At 39.7% G+C, this 18,958-nt stretch overlaps 1 protein-coding gene across 1 annotated transcript; it reads right to left on the reverse strand.

The window, feature by feature from the left end:
• Positions 1–2,119: 2,119 nt before the first annotated feature.
• Positions 2,120–18,143, reverse strand: DACT2 (dishevelled binding antagonist of beta catenin 2). Its single transcript, XM_044675805.1, has 4 exons — positions 17,832–18,143; positions 8,343–8,475; positions 5,275–5,565; positions 2,120–4,115 (listed from the first exon to the last, which is right to left on the reverse strand). Exons 1-4 carry the CDS (start codon positions 18,141–18,143, stop codon positions 2,305–2,307), a joined length of 2,547 nt encoding a protein of 848 aa, XP_044531740.1. The 3' UTR covers positions 2,120–2,304.
• Positions 18,144–18,958: the final 815 nt, after the last annotated feature.

Raw genomic sequence — 18,958 nt, forward strand, 5'->3', positions numbered from 1 at the left:
TCTGACTACTCAGAATTTAAAACCAAACTGTAGTCTAAATCTAGCTTCATTCAATTCTGATTCATTATGTTCTTGGCAAGTCATTTAAAATCCAAAGGGTCCCTCTACCTGTAAGATATATGCATGCTTTATTATCATGAGGATATAAGGAGAAGGAAGCAATTTGAGAGTATTATATGTAAAACACTTTAGAGAGAGAAAAATATTACAAAATTTTATATATATAATATTCAAAATAAAGAATAGCTTTGTTAAATGAGATTTTGAAGCCAGATTCTAAAACCTGTAATGGGGTTTCAAGCACTGAATAGAAAAGGGTAGAATATAGACTCCCTCATTCTCAGGAGTTCCACACTACCTTAGCTGAATGACTCTGGTAGGGACAGCAGGGAGGGGAATCTTTTAAGCCAAGTATACCTCAGATCTCCAAAATGCTAAGTGAGTATAATAGTTTCATCATAGCATTGTCACAAGACTGTTGTGAGGATTAGGAATTGTGTATAAAATAGGCAAAATAAGACCCTCCAAAGAGAGTTCTTTTAATACTGTCTTCCTGAAGGTTGATGCCAAAGAACTCATTAGCACAGGTAAGCCTACTTCATTAAGGAAAGGTGTGAATCTTTCAGTCTGTGAGATTGAATGTTTGAACTTCAAAGCTTACCCTTGAACCTTTAAAATGTTTATACTTTTCAGACACTTTATCCCCAAAGGAAACATCTTATTCCTTGGTATTGCCATTTGAAACATTAGCTTTCCTCTACTTGCCACAAAAATGTTTTGTTCTAAAATGTTAAGCTTCTTAAACTACATCCGGGACTATGTAATTGCCACATGAATATTTAACTTCTGAAGCAAGAGGGTATAGAGGTCTTTATCAACTAATATTTTAATGTTGTCTTCTTATCTGCATTCTTCAAAGTACTCCAGTCAAGTGTACATCTGGCCTAGGGCTAAGCAGATTCCCAGTTCCATCACTTTTTTTTTTTAAACCCTTGTACTTCGGTGTATTGTCTCATAGGTGGAAGAGTGGTAAGGGTGGGCAATGGGGGTCAAGTGACTTGCCCAGGGTCACACAGCTGGGAAGTGGCTGAGGCCGGGTTTGAACCTAGGACCCCCTGTCTCTAGGCCTGACTCTCACTCCACTGAGCTACCCAAGCTGCCCTCTATCACTTTTTGACCTGGACAAATTAGCCTTTTGCTCGAATTTTTTTTTTCCTTCCCCTAACTCACAATGGGTTTCTGGGTGGCCCAAAAGATCTCCCTGGGAAAAAACTTTATAAAATCAAAATGATGTGATACTTAACAAGAAGTTTTAAATGGAAAAACCTGTATCTCCTCACCAGCTTCACCTCTAAAGAGAAAAAAACCCAATACTGAAAGACTTTTGTAAAAATAATAATACTAAAGACAGTGAGGCTGTTTAAAAATATATTTTATGCTTTTGTCCATTGAAGTCAGATTCTAGATCTCCTGGGATGGATTTTCCTTTGTAAACTCAAAATGATGTCTCATCAATAGGGAATTTGACCTCTTCCTCATGCCAGGGGGGAGATAAAAGAAATATTCCCTTTTTTGGTGATTGAGTCAAGAAAGGTTTGCTCAGGGCATAAGAAGGGGAGTGGTATGGATGCTTCAGGAACTCAGTTTCCAATGCCTATCCTCAAAATCACTCTTTCCTCCTTTAAGAGAACAAAGAAAAACCTTAATAAAAATCTTTGGCTAGTGTACCCAAGCACAACTGAGAAATATGCCCTCAGCAGGGTGAGCCTGAGGCAGCCCTCCTATAACTCAAGGTAAAAGGAGGCTTGAAGAGAAATGTGTGAGCCCTGACTTGATCAAAATATTAGAAGATGGGAAAAAGAAACTGGTTTGGATGATGAAATCGTGTGGGAATGGGTCCTGAAATTTCATACTGCATTGCAGAGAATCATTCCAGCAGAGTAGGCAATGATATTCACCATTTACCTTCCTGCTACAACATTCACCGTATAGAACCTAGTTGTATCATCTGGTTTTGAGGAGATTTCCTATCTAAAGAAGATTTCTGAAGACAGAGTCAAATGGGAAAGATGACACAAATTCATATTTGTATAATGATAACCAGTGGAAAGATAAAGAAATTACACACATTGCTATTTACACCAATATTAGCAAAGTAAAAGGTCCTTTGGCCTTTTTTTTTTTAAAGAGGGAAGAGGGGATCATTTTTAGTCCATCAATAATGCTATTTTTTTTAAACCCAACCTATCTTGTTCCAAAGTCAATCTGGTCTCTGTTGGGACATTTTTTGTTTTTCATTTTAGTTCACACCATGGTCATAACTTTTAGAGATGCTGGCTGGAATCGCCGAATCTTCTTCTTTAGGGCCTTAGAGGCCTTGATGCGGCAGATTTTGGGTACCGGGTGATGAGAGGGCTTGGAGGCAGCCTGCCCCCTTACTGGTTGTTGGACAATTGTCTTGGGCCAAATCAGCTCACTCCCAACAGCCTCTTCATAGTCTAGGGTGAGACTGCTTTCACTGCTCCTACAGGCACCATCTGAGTCACTGTCCCCCGATTCACTATCCCCAAAGCAGTTGGCAGTGTAGTCACTGACATCGTCTTCACTGGTTTCCACAATGGTGGAGTGGAAGAGGGAGGCGCACTCGGCTGAGTATTCCGAGTGGTCTGACTCACTTTTGGCATAAGTGTTGTGGCTAGGAATCTTGGACCGGGACCTGGAGCTTACAGTCCTTAAGATGCCAGCTCTCCTCCCAGGTGGCCTGGGCAGGGCTAGGCTGGGGTCAGTGGAAAAGCTTGTCAGATGGGTCTTAGCCGAGATCTCCACAGTGGATTGCCACTTCCTCTGCTTCTTTTTGGCACCCCCGCTGGCTACCAGATTGAGTTGAGCTGCTTCAAAAGAGTACAAAGGATGGGCGGAGGTTGGATAAAGTTCAGGTCGGGACACTATTTTGGGGGTGTGAAATTGCACAGGAAAGAGGCTAGACTCAGAGCAGGACCGACCAGTCACCTCCCCAACAAATGTTGGTCTTCTCACCAGGTTCTTTCCCCCATGAAAGCGAGGAGAAGGGCTCCACTCTGCAGGCAGTCGGGATGCTACATGCATTCCCCGTGGCCTCTCTGCTAACAGTGGTTGCTGCTTCCCAAGCCTCAGCACCTTATCGCTGTTCTTTCTCTTGGCTTTCATAGCCTTTGCCTTGGGGTTGCTTGCTTTCAGCTTCATCAGATGGGCTTCTCCAGGGACAAACTGAGCATGGACGAACTCACCTGTGACGAGACCGGTCCCCTTTTTGCCCACCTTTCTGGGCGGCAGGATGACTTTGGCATTTGATCTTTGGGGTGCCGTGTTGACATGCGATTGGTACATCTGGGAGCAGGAAGCTGTGTCCTGCTTGAGACCAATGCCCCCTGGCTCTTCCTGAACAGCTGAGGTAGGGCTGACCTCATCAGGGAAGCTGCTCTTTGTAGCCATGGATTCCAAGCTTGGCTGGCTGGCTGCTTGTTCTGTATCGAAGCGGGTTTCTCCAGCTTCTTGCATTTTCATGCTGTTCCCATCAGGTACTTCTCTCTGACCCCTTCCCACTTTAGCTTGCCTACTTTCTGGAGTGTTGACCTGCTTTTCTAGCTGACTGTCACTGTTCACTCTCAGCCCATTGCTGCTGGAAGTAATACTGAGTCTCTGCTGGGATGGGGGCATGGAGCCTTTAGCTGAACCCCTCTCACTCACGCTGCCACCTGTGTGTTTCCCTCGGTCTCGGGTCAGCTGGAGTAACTTGTCAATATAGCCACCGGGAGGGGGCACCTCTACAATTGGTTTAGTCCTGATTAAGCTGGGTCCTGACATATTCAGGATGGGTTTAGAAAGGGGCAAGTGGTTGTTCGTCTCTAGGGTTTCTCTAGTTAAAGAAAACAGGGGGCTCTGCAAGGCCACTGCATGCAGAGGACTCGGGTAAGGGTATATGTCATTGCCACTCTTGGAGACCAAGTCACTCTGATACTTAGGGTCCACCACATGGAACAGGATTTCTGTTCCATGACAAAGGGGTGACACGGACTTAGGATCTGTGATTATCTTCTGAAGGCCTCCATCAGTAGGCACAATTCTTTCGAGATCACCTGGGGGTAAGAGAAACAAACAAAAATGATAAGAGATGGAAGGAATGAATTTAGTACAGCATTCATGCCATGTAGTATTTCGCAAAATAATGTGAAAGAAACATTGATTCCTGGGGGGAAGTGAATTGCTATTTGAACCTTGGCTATATGTTTCACCAAAATCATACTCTTATGCTTCCTCCTGGCTTACAGGGGACACATGGGGTCTCCAAAGCGATTATAGTGAAACACGAAGGCTGGCGGATTAGAACACAGGTTAGAGCACTCTTCCCCATGACCTGCCCAGCTTTGCTTGAGGGAAGGCTCATCTCGAGGCAGTTGGCCTCTGGAGGCTGACATGTTTTCAACCATGTTTTCAACATACATGGCACAGAATCGTTGCCCCCTGAATTGTCTTAAGGAATACTCATACTAATGTAATCATATGGGTCAAAGGAAGAACCTTCTCCATAAATAGAATGGAAACTTAAAAAAATATGCACTAGGAGGGGAAGTTAAGTAGCACAGTGGATAGAGTGCTAGGGCTGGAGTCAGGAGGCTCTGAGTTTGAATCTGGCCTCAGACATTTCCTAGTTATGTGTCCCTTAACCCCAATTGTTCAGCTCTTGTTGCTCTTCTGTTTTAGAATTGATACTAAGAAAGTAAAGGTTAAAAAATGGAAGAAGTGATATGCCTTGCCTAGAGTGAGATGACTCAGAAGAATCAGGGTCAGAAGTAGAAAGCAGTTCTTCTGACTCCTGGTCTAGTGCTCTTTCCATCAATAGTACCATATGAGTATCAACAGTAATGCTTTCCACTAGTATCATGGCTATACTATAATGGCCAGAGATGGATATATTTTTCCATTTAGGAAACTAGTTAAAAAAAAATGGAGCAATATTTATTTAGTCAGTGAATGTAAGATTAGGTCTTCATGTCCTTTTAGTGATCATCTTTATATTCAAACTAAAAGATTCACTGTATCATTCTATTATTATATTCAACTAAATTAACTACATTAAACTAAAATCAACTAAAATAATATTATTTTCAATTACTCAACAATTCCCTATTACATAGTGATGTTTACATCACTATGATGATTTTTATGAACTACCTGGATGAGTTTATGAATCACATTTGGATGGGGAGATCTTTCAATTTCTTGATTTTACTTTACCTGTGGAAACTGGCCTTGGCTTGAACTTGGCCAAAGTTTCACCTTCGCTTTCTGGGCTGCCCTTGATCCAACAACCTTCACTGACAGGTATTCTCTGAAGTTGGAGGTGGGCACTGTGCACTGTGGTCTCATCAGCTGACTTGGGACGGTAGTCGAAGATACTGAGCCTGACTTTAGGGGTCTGGATGCCAGGAAGCAGGCTGCTATGAGAGGAGGAGATGGACTCACTGTAGACGGATGTGCAGGAGTTGGATAAAGAACAGGAACCACCATCACTCAGGTCATAAAAGCCTGGATAGGGCAAACAAAATATGAAATTACTTTGGAGGTCTAGGAATACACAAGCTCTATGCTGGCAACCAGACATACTTCTACCTGCCACATCTCCCTACTTTTTCCTGTCTTCTTTTTGAATTTCATGTATTAAAGCACATAGAGTTCAATTTAATGAACGTTTCTAAATAACCCTAGTGTCAGTTACTGTCCTTAGACATTAGGGAACCAGAAATGAAAAGAACAGCATAATCTCTATTCTCAATAATCTTACAATCTATTAAGGGGGACATGGAGTACCGAATATATTGATGTGCTAAGAAAAAATGTGATGAAGTATTAGAGAAGGTTTCATGGAAGATGTGGTGTTAGACTTAAGCTTAAAAATATCAAAAGATTTTAATAAATAGGGAGGTGGGGGAAGGCAATGTTTATAATGGACATGGAGATAAGATTGTGTGAATGCACAGAGGAGTCCACAGGGCAAAATTAGGGCATAGCTCATAGTTCAATCTGATTAAAACGTAGAATACATGAAAAGGAGTAATATGAAATAAGGCTGGATGAATGGCAGGTTGGAAGTGGACTACAAAGGTTCTATGCATATTTAAATGCCAATTTAAGAAGTTTGGTTCTTAACCCATAAACAACAAGTTGCTGCTGGACTGTTTTTGATCAACAATAATGCTAATAGGGCCAGAACAGTCAGTTAGGAAGATTATTTTGATAGTTTTGTGAAGGGTAAGCTGAACATGGTAATGAGACTGGATTTTGGGAGGACAGAGAACAGGCTATCCAAGGGTCTTGGAGAGAACTGATAAGGACTTAAACTTAGATTACAGTGGGATATATAGTGAAGAAGCAACAGATGTGAGAGATTTCATAAAGTTAGCATCAATAAGACTTTGCATAATATCATATGTGAGTATATGTAGGAGTAGATAAGGAAGAGGAAAGTACCAAAAATAATGCCTACATTTTGAGCCTGGGTTGCTGGATGTCTCAGGGTTTAGTGAGGAAAATGATGAGTTTAATCCAAGACATGTTGAGTTTGAAGTGTTGGTAGGGTGTCCAGATAAAGAGGTAAGCAGATGGAATTGAATAACTAGAGTTAATTCAAAGAATGAGCATTATGAATGTATGCATTTGGTAGTCAAGGTGAGGAACCATGGGAACAGTGAAGATCAAGGTAGAAACTTTAGAGTGAATTGGCAAGGGCCAAGGACAGAACCTTGAGTCATACTTATGTTGAAGATGCAAGAGGAAGATGAAGAAGCAAGAAAAAATATCAGAAAAGGAATAGAATATATTGTTATTTGTATGTTAAGAGTATAGTGTTTAGAGAAAACAAGAGAGGAAAGGGTATTATTGTTTTGATGAGATAATATTGAAAGCTATAATGGTTAGAGATAACCATGGAAAAAATTGAATTTAGCTAAAGGAAATCATTAGGGGTTAGGGAATTTTCAATAAATAATATCAAAGCAAGCTAGACTGCAAAGCAATGACAAATGCATGCATGAGTAATAATAAAACATAAGCAACAATTATAAACTACTCTTTCTAGAAGTTTTGCAGTGAAGGTGGAAAAAGATATGATGATAGCTTGACAGGGTAGCAGATGATTCAGACCTCAAAAAATTTATAGGTTAAAAGGAAATGGTCAATAGAAAAGAAAAAAACAAACGATGTATTCAGAGAGGGGATGAAACAAAATCCTATAGGAGATAGAGAGGAAAAATATAGAGGGTTTAGCCTTGTTTACAAGGAAGGAATCTTTTATTATAAGGTTGGAAGAAAAGTAGAGGATACTCCCCTAGTGGAAGAAGGTAATTAAGGATAGGTCAGTCAACTCAATAAAATAGGAAACAAGATCATCTGTGGGGAATAAAGAGAGAAGAGATAGAACTGGGGGTTTGAGGAAAGAAGAGAAGTTTTAGAAAATTCTTTGTGGTAAATAAAGTAGTCAATAAAATGTTAACAAAATGGTTGCCCTGTTGCAGGAACAGTTCTTTAAACAGATGATCACAGGATTTAAAATGAGAAAGGTCTTCAAAGATCATTGTGACCCAACTCCCTTCATTTTTTTTTTTTTGCTGAAAAAAGTCGAGTGCTGAAATAACTTGATAAGTATCATATAAGTAGTAAAGAATATAGCCAAGATTGAATTCAAGGCCCCTGATTTCTAAATCCAGAGTCCTTGAATTAAAATACATTTTACAAATTATTTTAAAAATCCAGTTCAACACCATTCTGACTCTGAAGCATATGGCTTAATATACAAAATTTTGCTAATGATGAAAAGTTATTCTTTGCATTTTGAAAACATTCACCAATAGATCTCATCCTCAGACATAAAATCCATACTTCCACTGTACTCCCTTCCCCTTTCCCCGCCCAGTGGTGAGGGTGAAGGGTAGAGAACTCCTCCCAGATTCTCCATTTAAAGAAGGTACCGAGGACAATCATTTCCCACCAGGTTTGATTCTTCATTCCTCTGGGCTTCACCTCCAACTGCCTAACCCATCTTTTTTCACCTCCTTTTTATATGCTGTCTTTCCCCATTAGATTATGAGCTCCCTGAGAGCAGGACGTATTTTTCACTTTTCTTTGTATCTATAGCATTTAGCATAGTACGTGGTACATAGTAAGTAGGTGACTTATTGGTCAGATTATCATGGCTAATGGTGATAGTAAAGGGAAGTTTATGAAAACATTACATCTCTTTTCCCTAAGAGTGGAGCTAGTACGATTTTAATGGCTGTTTCCCTAAGATTACATTCCTGGGGCCTTACCTGAACTGGGTCTGCTGTCGCTATCAAGGTTTTCACTGGACGTCTTGTTTACATCCAATTTCAGTTCACTTATCTGTTGATCCAGTTGATCCAAATGAGTTTTCAGGCCAACATCTTGTCTCCTTAAACGTGACTAAGAGGTGAGGGGGTAAAGAAATAAAGAACCATAAGAGAATCGAAATGAGAATCTGAATTCCAAAGCATTCTTTTTGTTTGCCTTTGCCCAAAGCAACAATTCCAATGGAACAGGCAACTCAGTGAGGAAATGCAGCAAATTAGCCTTGGACAGTTGCCTGGACAACTGACAAGTTAAGAAAGTTATCCAGGGTTACACAGACAATAAACCATGAGATGAGATTGAATACAGGTCTTTCTAGGCCAGCTCTCTACCATACCATGCTGATTTATGTTTATACTCAAAAACTGGTGATTTCATTTATGTTGGCACTCCTCTCACTATTATAGATAGCAAGCGTTTTATATTTTAGAAAATGACTTCCTGAGTCCCTTGAGCTAAAAAAATTTGTCACTTTGTCCCTAGCTTTCAGAAAATATACACCTCTGGAATTTTCCTAGGCTAATCCTTAAATGTCCTCTGAGACATTTCATCTTGGCAGGACCTGCCAATGTTGAGCAGTCTGATAGCATTGCTTTTGAGAAGCTATTCTCAAGGTCTTGCTTCCGCTATGATGAGGTAACCAAACAGTAGTTAGTTGGATCACTTGACTTCTAAGAGTAGGCTTTATCCTAGTACCTTTTCTTTATGTCTCTATATTTCCGCCTCTCTCCATAATTTCTCCTTTAGTTAGTCTATCTATTTCCAAAGGTTTACTAGTTGTCTTCATGCAAAAGACTCCAGATTCCACAATATCTAGCCTTAATTTCTTACCTGGGCCAGATAGGGGACCCATTAAATAGGGCACTGGACTTGGAGTCAGGAAGGTTAATCTTCCTGAGTACAAATCTTAGACACTGGCTATGTGACCCAGGGTAAGTCACTTAACCTTGTTTACCTCAGTTTTCTTTTCTGTAAAATAAGCTAGAGAAGGAAAGGGCAAACCACTCAGGGATCTTTGTTAAGAAAACCTGAAATAGGGTCAAGAATAGTTGGACACATCTGAACAACAAAATCTCTTACCAGGAGTCCAGTCATATTGCCTCTAAGGGCATCTCCACCAGGAAATCTATTGGTATCTCAGATTCAATGCAGAATTATAAATTTATATAGGAGAAACCTTGGAAGTCTTTTAAACCAACTTTTTTTCTATTTCATAGATGACGAAAATAAGGCTCTGAGCTCAATGGACCAGCCCAAGGTTACTCAAAGAGTAAAATGGTTGTATCAAGATTCAAAACTAGGTTCTTAATTGCAAATCCAACCACTTCTTTTCATCTTGTTCCTTAAATGTATGCTCAATTGCTATAGAGAGAAAACCACCATTCTTCTAGTTATTAAGTTTATAGTCTTAGAGTAAGCTATATCTCTTCCCCTTTCTTCATCCTGCCCACAAGGCACAAGTTTGTCAAGTCTTGTGGATTTCCTCTATTACCATGATCACAAACCTAGTTCAAGATCTTATCATTTCTCTCTTGAAGTAGGGTCCTAATTGTGTTCATCCTTTTCTTTTCTTCAATCCATCGTCCACACAGCTCTCAACTTTTTTCTTTTTTTTTTTTTTATTTTCAGAGGGCACAGAGTTCTGTATGGCCTCCTTGATAAAATACAAACTCCTTAGTCTGGCACTTAAGGCTTTTCCTAGTCAGATTCTAGGCTTCCGTTTTATTTGCATTTCACATCATTCTTTATACATGCTTTTCTCCAGACCATCTGAACTACTTGCTGACCTTTGACATGCCAGCTTCCTCTTTAGCAGTGCTTTTGCTCTAAAAAGTCCATTCTCCACTCTTGGAATGGACTCTCTCTTCAACTCTACCTCTAAGTGTCAACTACTCTGAAGCCTTCCCTGATCATATCTCTCATCCCATCCTAATTATAGAAGAGATAAAACAAGAATTTAAATATCAAAACATTGTTGGGAGTTTTTTTGGGACTACGTATTAGAATTATCTTCTTCAAATTATATTGTTTACTTTTTTGCAGACATGATATATGATCTCTCAGGAGACTATATGTGTCTAGAGGGAAAGGCCAGATTTTTTTTTCTAGATTCTCCCATTTTTTGGTCTTTTGAGTCTCCAGCACCTAAAGCCTAGATCTTGCACTGTATGAGTTTCTTGAAGACAAGGAATATATTTTGACTCTTTTTATCACTTAGAATAATGCCTGGTATAAAGGAGATGCTTAATATATGTTTATTGATTGAGTGATAATAAATATCTGTTTAATTGAATTGGAGGAAAGAATATACTCAAAATGTAAAATTTTAAATCAATATAAAAAACTGATAGAAAAAGTATCTCCATGAGGGGAAGCATAAACTGGTCTTAGAATCAGGAAGACCCAGGTTCAAGGACTATCTATGCCACAAATTGTCAGTGATTTAAGGGCAGATTACTTAATCTCTTAGTGCCCCAGGCAACTCTCCAATATTATAAATGCAGAGAAAGTACTTTGGGGTATTGATAACAGAAGTCCCTTACTAGGAATCTTATACAAGTAAAATCACTAGGCTAGTTTTAAAAAATTTTGAATTATCTACAATATTTACTCCAACACAGCTTCACTACAAATTTAAGGGGAAAAAAATGTGTTTGCTTATGAATAAGTGCATATGTATTCTCATTCTCTCTCTCTCTCTCTCTCTCTCTCTATCTCTCTCTCTCTCTCTCTCTCTCTCTCTCTCTCTCTCTCTCTCTCACACACACACACACACACACACACACACCCCAATGTGAAAAACCCTTTTTCCTTCAAATAAGCTCTCACCAGGTGCTTCCATTCCTTTGCCCAAATACTAGGTCTTCTTCCAGTATGAAGCACTTTTAGGGTTGTCTTTATAAAAATTATGTCAGCAGCATTGACTGTCTAATGTATAGTCACATCATAAAGAAAACTGGAAACCCCCTTTCATCCTTGAAAGTGAGAGCTTTCTTCTTATCTAGTCTAAGCACCAAATTGTATCTCCCCAAAACAACCTAAATTAGTTGAGATTACAAAGCTCCTTCTGGACTCTAAATCCTGCCTTAGAGCCACCACCATCACTAGGGAGACAACAGGTGCAAGTTTCTTTGTTGCTTTTTAATGTACAAAAAGGTAGTTAAATTCAGTCAGACAAAAAGAATTTGTAAGCACTTCCCAACAAAACAGGCGATTTTTTTCTCTTCCTGTCATAAAATGAAATCTATAGGACCAAGAAACCTGAGTTTTTTGTTAACCTTTCCCTCTTTAATTTTAAATTACTTACTACTTTATTTTATCTTTCTACTTCGAAAGCATGATTTCCTTTTTGTTTTTAGGAGAAGAGAAAAAAAAAAAGCTCCAAATGCCTCTCCAATACTGGGTCCTTCCCCAGAAAGAAATAGATCTCTCCCCCCTCCAAATTAATTGCTTTGTGATTAATGTTTGGCCAGCCAGATCTTTAGACTGTGGTTTCTGATTAATGGAAGGGGGCCACAAAATCTACAACTAGGCTCTCAGGTATTCACAGATTATTTATTACATCCTCGGGTCCTGCCTGCACTTTTATAGCACTTTAACCAACATTCATGATTTACAGCATCCTCGTTAACCCTTCGTATTGTCCCTTACCATGAGGTTTTTATGTCTCTGTGCTGTTCATTAACTCCTTTCTTAGCAACAAGCTTTTTTTTTAAACTAATGGGTAGATGGCTCAAATGATTCATATATAGGATCCAGCCATTACAGAAAGCCCCCTCATTCTCCTCTCCCATCTCCCACAACAGCAAATCCTGATGTCAAGCTCAATTATGTTGTCACACAATTGGAAGGAAGATACTGTTTTACTATGTGTCGGCTATCAGTATTGAAAATACTCGATAGGGGTAGATAGGTGGTTCAGTGGAGTCAGGAGGACCTGGGTTCAAATTTAGTCTCAGACACTTCCTAGCTGTGTGACTCTGGGCAAGTCACTTAATCCCAATGGCCTAGCCCTTACCCTTTTTTCTGCCTTGGAACTGATACTTAGTAGTAATTCTAAGACAGAAGGCAAGATTTTTTTTAAAGAGAAAGAATACTCAACCAATAAACATTTATTAAGCACCTACTATGTGCCGGAAAAAATGTGCTAGAAGCTAAATAAATAACAGAAAACAAATTTTGTTACTATTGGGAGAGAATATGGATAACTCAAGTCATCTTTTTTTTTCTTTATAACAGCAATTATGATGATGTCTGCACTACCACAGAGCTATTATTTCAATTGCCCACTTCGTTTGCCTACATAGGTGCCTGACCACATGTTACTAAAGATACATTTTTTTAAAAATCCTAAAATTGAAAATTGGCAAGGGCTAGGCAATTGGGATTAGGTGACTTGCCCAGGATCACACATCTAGAAAGTCTCTGGCGCCACATTTGAACTCATGTCCTCCTACTCCATGCCTGACACACTGTGCCACTTAATAGCCCCTCAAGATACTTTTTTTTACAATATTTTGTAGGAGTGAGAAGAGAAGCCAAAGGACCTAGATTCAAATAATGTCTTTAATGCTTAGTACCAGTGAGATATAGGACAAATATTTAACCTTAACCTTTCTTGTCTTTGATTTCCTCACCTCTAGAATTAGGTGGCCCCTAAGAAACATCTATGATTTTATGTGTATTCTTTACCATCTACTTTTCTTCCCTTAATGAAGAAGATTTAATTAACATTTTCTTCGGTCCTTCTTGTATATATTTATATTCCTTTCTCTCCCAGAGCCATCCTCACCTAAAATCTTAGTATCATATATTTAGGCTGGAATTGACTTTAGAGGCCATCTAGTCTAATCATTACATTTTTTCATACAAGGAATTGAAGTTCAAGGAATTTAAGTGACTCCCTTAAGGTCATACTGGTGGTAGGTAACAGTATCAGGATTCAAATCCAGATTCTTTGATAATACATTATACCATGATCCCTTCCAAAAACTGCACTCCCCCTACTAAAGTTTCCTATTTTTATTCATAATACTGTCATTTCCATTCATTAGCTATCAAACTAATTCATGCTCTCACTTCTTTTACCTTAACAGTCTTCTTCTAATCAGTCCCCATATCTCTGATCTCATTTATCTTCAGATCCATACTAAACATTACTGTCAAAATTAATGCACCTCTTCTGGTCATATGATTCCTCTATTCAAATACCTTCAGTGCCTTCCTACTGCCAATTGAACATACTTAAGTTTTCAATTCTAGAATTCAAGACCCTCCATAATAAGGCTAATTCCCATACTAGTCTTTTATCATATTGACTCACATTTATATATTACTTTAAGGCATGCAAAGTATTTTACATAAATTATTTCCTTTGAGCCTCACAACAATCCTAAGAAGTAGGTGCTATTGTTTCCATTTTGCAGATGAGGGAAATAAAGCTGACTGGGGTAAGTGACTTGCCTAGGATCATATAGCAAGGAAGTATCTAACTCAGGTATTCCTGACTCCAGTTCCACTGGTCCAAACATCTATCTCTCTCATAGTACTCTTTTATCTGTATATCAATTTTCTCTGAACCTTATTGCTACTCTGCTCTTTCTTGTGTCCATCCCTCATGACTGGAACAATTTTGTCCAATTTCTACCTGTTGAAGTTTTTCCCTTCCTAAATTTCTGCCTCTTCTATGAAGATTTCTGTAACTTCATCAGCTCTGATCCTTCTCTCTCCCAAGTTTCTTATATCTATTCTACAGAAGTATTGATGTCTACTTTTCTCATATCTTAGTTATTTATGTAAAATTTTCTTCTTTATTTAACTTTACATACTTTGATACTTAGTGCTATATTAAGGATATAGTATCTTCTTGCCTGTGATAAGCAAAGTATTTGTTGTATTGAAAGAAAGCTTGGAAACAAGGCTAACATGAATATTTTAAAAATCCACATCTAATAGGAGGTGACAATGGCCTTGTCTTTTTTCTTTGATGGGCAAGAAAGAATGAAAATGAAACATACTTCACATTTCATTTTCCACATATTAATTCTGAATTTTGCCTCAACCTTCCCTAGACAGAGTACTAACTGCATCTGGGTAGGAAGGCAACCTACCCTAAAAAGTTTGAGAAACAGTGCAGTCTGATTGAAAATATGCTAGAGAGTGACAAGACTTACATACCAAATGCAAACTATGGTGTCTCACTGGGTGACCTTGATCAATTCCTTTAACTTTTCTGGCCTCAGCTCCCCATCTGGGAAGCTGGATAATAAATCTGTCTCTATGATTCAAAAATGTAGACATCATTGCTATGAAAACATTCTGTAAAATTTTGAGAAAAGAGAGTAAATATCCAAACAAATGTATCATCAGTGACACTCACAGAAAAGTAACTGTGACCACAGACTAAAGCATAAAAGCACTACAGGGATTAGAATAAGAGCATTCCTAGTACTAAGTTTTTAGTTACAAAATCAGGCTGCTAGCTTGCTGCAGCAAAAGTAGAAGTTTGAGCCTGTCTATGAAACTGAGCTATTGTATTTGCTACCAGCAACAAGACAGGACATGCAAAGTCAATTTCAGTAAAATCCACAAAGGGCAGCAAAGACCCTATAACCTTTTAGGAAGCTTTGGACCATGCAGCATTGACTCCAGCAGCACCTACTGGTGAAAGAAATAATTTCCTAACTATATTCTTCAATGCATTTCAAGGCTCCCTGCTTTCTTCCAAGTGAATTTAACTTTGTTAAAAACAAAAACAGAGATAGAGAAGGAATACCACCCAGTTTACAATGAATATTGATTCACTTTAGAAGATATCAACTATCTACTCCTAGATGGCTTTGATTTAAGGGTCAGAGGCATTTCCATTAGACTGGAAACCTCAAGAAGACCAAGGACATTTGACCCTTCTCTTGCTCCCCTGTGTCATATTTACATTGATAAAAATGGATGTCCTTATTTAAAATTGCTAATGATAAGAAATGGAAAAAATAATGCAATAATCTAGGGCAAAGCATATTTAAAAAATGTTAATTAACATGCTACTGCTGTTTTCCAAATTGTTTTTAAAGTGCTCTGGAATAGTAAAGCTAATTTTCACTTGGAAGTGTCTATGGAATAAAGCTGCCACTAGTTAAAGAAATATTCCTTTGCCTTCACACCTGATTGAAAACTGATGACCAAGCTTAACACCAGTGTGGAGGTGGGGGAGAAGCTCTGAATTAACTTTAAGTTACTGAAGTGTGTAATTGCCAGTGTTCTCAAGAGAGGGGGGAAAAAGCTTTTTGAGGAATCTTCTTTCTGAAACTAATATCAATCCTAATTTTCCCCTTGCATGAAAATATAGACGTGTTAAATGCTGGGCTGATGTTACACAAATTCAATTATTCTTCTCTTTTGATCATATAATCCATTCCAAGAACAAAGTTGCAAGACAGAAGCCTACGTGTTTCTTCTGGTTCCCATATTAAAAAAAGAAAAAGAAAAAAGAAAACTTGTTTGATCTGTTCCGAAAGGCTACTTGTAATTAGAGGCTGAGTAGTTACAAGTTTGATTTGTATATTATTTAAACCAAGTCATCAGCTGTATTTCTTGCCTCCTTGACAGAACAATTCAGGTTACCATCTCAACAGCTCCTTCCTATTATAGATACAATATTTATATTCAGGCTACTGTATACCTGGCCAAAATTTATATTCAGGCTACTGTATACCTCGACAAAAACTAAACATAAATTAAAATTGACTTCCAGGCTACCTCCCACCAAAACTCACTCCAATGAATGCCATACTCAGAATAGGCTATGTCAACAATGACAAAGGCTATAGAAATAAGAGCATGACATTTACAGTGAATGGGGTATGCAGCACACTATAGCCCAGCAATACCAGCTGCTAACTTAATGGTAGAACAATGAACCAAATAGTTAAGATGTCTAGGTTCTGTTTCTAAGTTCCTCTCAAAGCTATGACCCTAGGCCAAATGACAAAAACCTCTTATTGCCTCAATTATGTATAATAGCTTCCACAGCCACTGGAAGATGCAGTGAGATTGGATTTAGTGCTAATTCCTCAAGTAAACAAGTCACCAAGTTACTGCATATTATTGCAGTCTCATCCTTATTACAGTAGAATATTCCTTTAACTACATATAGAAACAATTTTTGACACTTATTTTGACATTTTGCAGTTCAGATTCTCTTTCCCAAACTTTCTCCCCTCCCTGAGGCAGAAAATCAGTGCTGTCATGAAAATAAATGGTCCCATATTCCTTATATTGTGATCAATAGAATATTCCTCTTAAAAAAACCTACCTAGCAGCCTCTAAATAGGATTTCTTAAAAGCTAACAAACAGAATAAAGGGCTTTTTAAAAAGTGTCAATATAAGTTTTTTTTAATCTACATGAAGAACAAAGAATTATATTAATTGATAAAAAACAACAGGTGCACTATTGATGACATTTAAAAGTCTCTGTTCCAATTTATAAGAACTTGTATCTAAAGGAGTTACACAAAGCTAAATGTAAGGAATGTATTAACTGAAGTATCTCAGAATACAAAAACACTATAGCACCATGAGAAAGCCAAATATATTGACTACAAAAACAATTTCAAAAAGAAAATGAAATACTCTCATAATTATAAACTCTTCTGAATATTGGATTTTACAATCTCTCCCAAAACTGACGTTTTCACAGTTAAGATAATCCAGTGGTCATGTTTAATTATGGACCCCCATTCAAAACATGCACGCAGTTCTGATTTCACAATATTCAACCCAAAGCTAGCTTTAGCACTTTGCAGTCAGGCACAGTCTGTCGAGCTTCAATGCACCAGCGTGATATACCAGTTGCATCCAGTGCATGTCATTTGACAAGCAAAACGGGGCAAAAAACAGGGCATCAAAAGTATTCTCCCATCACAGGGACATTAAAAACGCTCCGTTGTCTAAACAACAGCAACAATGATACATAGAAAGAATCGTGTATGTGTCCGCACAAATTGTTGACGTATCTATAAATACATAAATTATAAAGGTACCATGTATTGAACCAATTTCGTAATATATATGGTGTTTATTGCTACTTGTTTATTATTTATACTGATATTACTTATTGCACTTATAAGTGCTACAAACTAACCTCAATTTGGAGAGACTGTACGCATTGCTTTTCTATTTCTATAGCGATGGCAATACTAAGGTGCAGTCTGTTAATAAATAAACTCTACCCCACATTTCTTCCCCCCACCGGAAAAAAAAGCCCCTCCACCTAGCAATTCCAACCGAGGATGGTGTATCAATCAATCAATATTTGTTGCTGAATGTTACAAGATAGAAATAAATTTAAACCCGGCACAGCCACCAAAATGATTTTAAAGGCTGTATATTCCGGGTTTTTCGTCCGTCTGCCTCTTTTCCTTGCTCTCCTTACCAGTTGTTCCTTGAGAGCAGTGAGTGTGGCTTCCAGCCTATGCTCCTTGCTGTGCGAGTCGCCCGCAGGGAGAGCTGAGGGCAGCAGCTGTGGGAGCCAAGGCGGGCCGGGAACCGGCGGCTGTGGCGGCGGTGGCGGCGGCGCGGCCGGCTGCATGGCTAGAGCCCCGCTCACCAGCGCCTGCTGCTTGTCCCGCAGCACCTGGAGCTCCTGGAGGCCGGCCAGAGCGGCGTGCAATCTCTCTCGAACCCGGCTGCGGTCCCAGCCCTCTGCCGGCCGCTTCATTCCGGCCTGACCGCTTCCCACCAGCATGTCCGAAAGGCTAGCACTGCCAGTAGGTCATAGCGGGTAGGAGGGGAGAGAAGAAGTGTTTGCAGGGGTGAGGATGAGGCAGCGGAGAGGAAGGCGTCCTGCACCCCGCCCCCCCAGTCCGCACTCGGGAGGAGGGAGCAAAGCCGGGCTGGCAGGGATTTCGAAGTCTGGGGAAGACGGCGGGGTGCAGGGTGTAAGGGCGAAATGAACTGGGAGGGGGCCGGAGGGAGGCGAGACTAGAGCTAAGGGGGTGGTGCGACGGTCCGTGGCAGGGCGTTTCTTGCAGCACCAAGCAGCCCCCGGGCCAGCCAGTTACCTGGCTGGATGCTGATAGAGAGACTGAGTTTGTGCTCTGGGGCCCTCCCCCGTCGTCTCCCCTCCCTTCCTTCTTCCCGCCGATGCCCCTTCTCCCTTCCCGATTTGGGGCAATCTGGGAGGGTGGGGATTACTAAAGGCTAGGCTCAGTTCCACACACCCTGAGGGCACAGTCCTTTCTAGGTTTTCTAGCCCCTCCAAGTAACCCACACGCCACTAGTGACAGTTCTCTGCCCTTTTCCTCTCCACCGTCTCTTTTCAGTCATTAGAACCTTCCTCTTGTTCAGGAGTATATTCTTTCTCCCTCATCTCTCTCCCTTCTCCCCTCTTCCCCCATTTCCTTCTCTCCTCTTCTTTCCCTTTACCCTTCTCCTCTCCTGTCTTCTCTCCCCTCCCCCTCCTCGCCTTCGCTTTCTCCTTTTCTCTTCTCTCTCCCCTCTCCTTTCCCTCCTTACTCCTCTCTCTCTCTCTCTCTCTCTCTCTCTCTCTCTCTCTCTCTC

Source organism: Gracilinanus agilis, chromosome 4 (assembly GCF_016433145.1).
Source record: "Gracilinanus agilis isolate LMUSP501 chromosome 4, AgileGrace, whole genome shotgun sequence".
Classification (NCBI taxonomy): domain Eukaryota; kingdom Metazoa; phylum Chordata; class Mammalia; order Didelphimorphia; family Didelphidae; genus Gracilinanus; species Gracilinanus agilis.

Bases quoted from the DNA above. Each gene is read 5' to 3' on its own strand.
- DACT2 (XM_044675805.1), bottom strand. From the start codon at position 18,143: ATGCTGGTGGGAAGCGGTCAGGCCGGAATGAAGCGGCCGGCAGAGGGC. The intron at 5,566-8,342 runs GTAAGGCCCCAG...TGCCCTATCCAG, and splicing joins CGACAGCAGACCCAGTTCAG to GCTTTTATGACCTGAGTGAT. The intron at 4,116-5,274 runs GTAAAGTAAAAT...TCTTACCCCCAG, and splicing joins GCCAAGGCCAGTTTCCACAG to GTGATCTCGAAAGAATTGTG.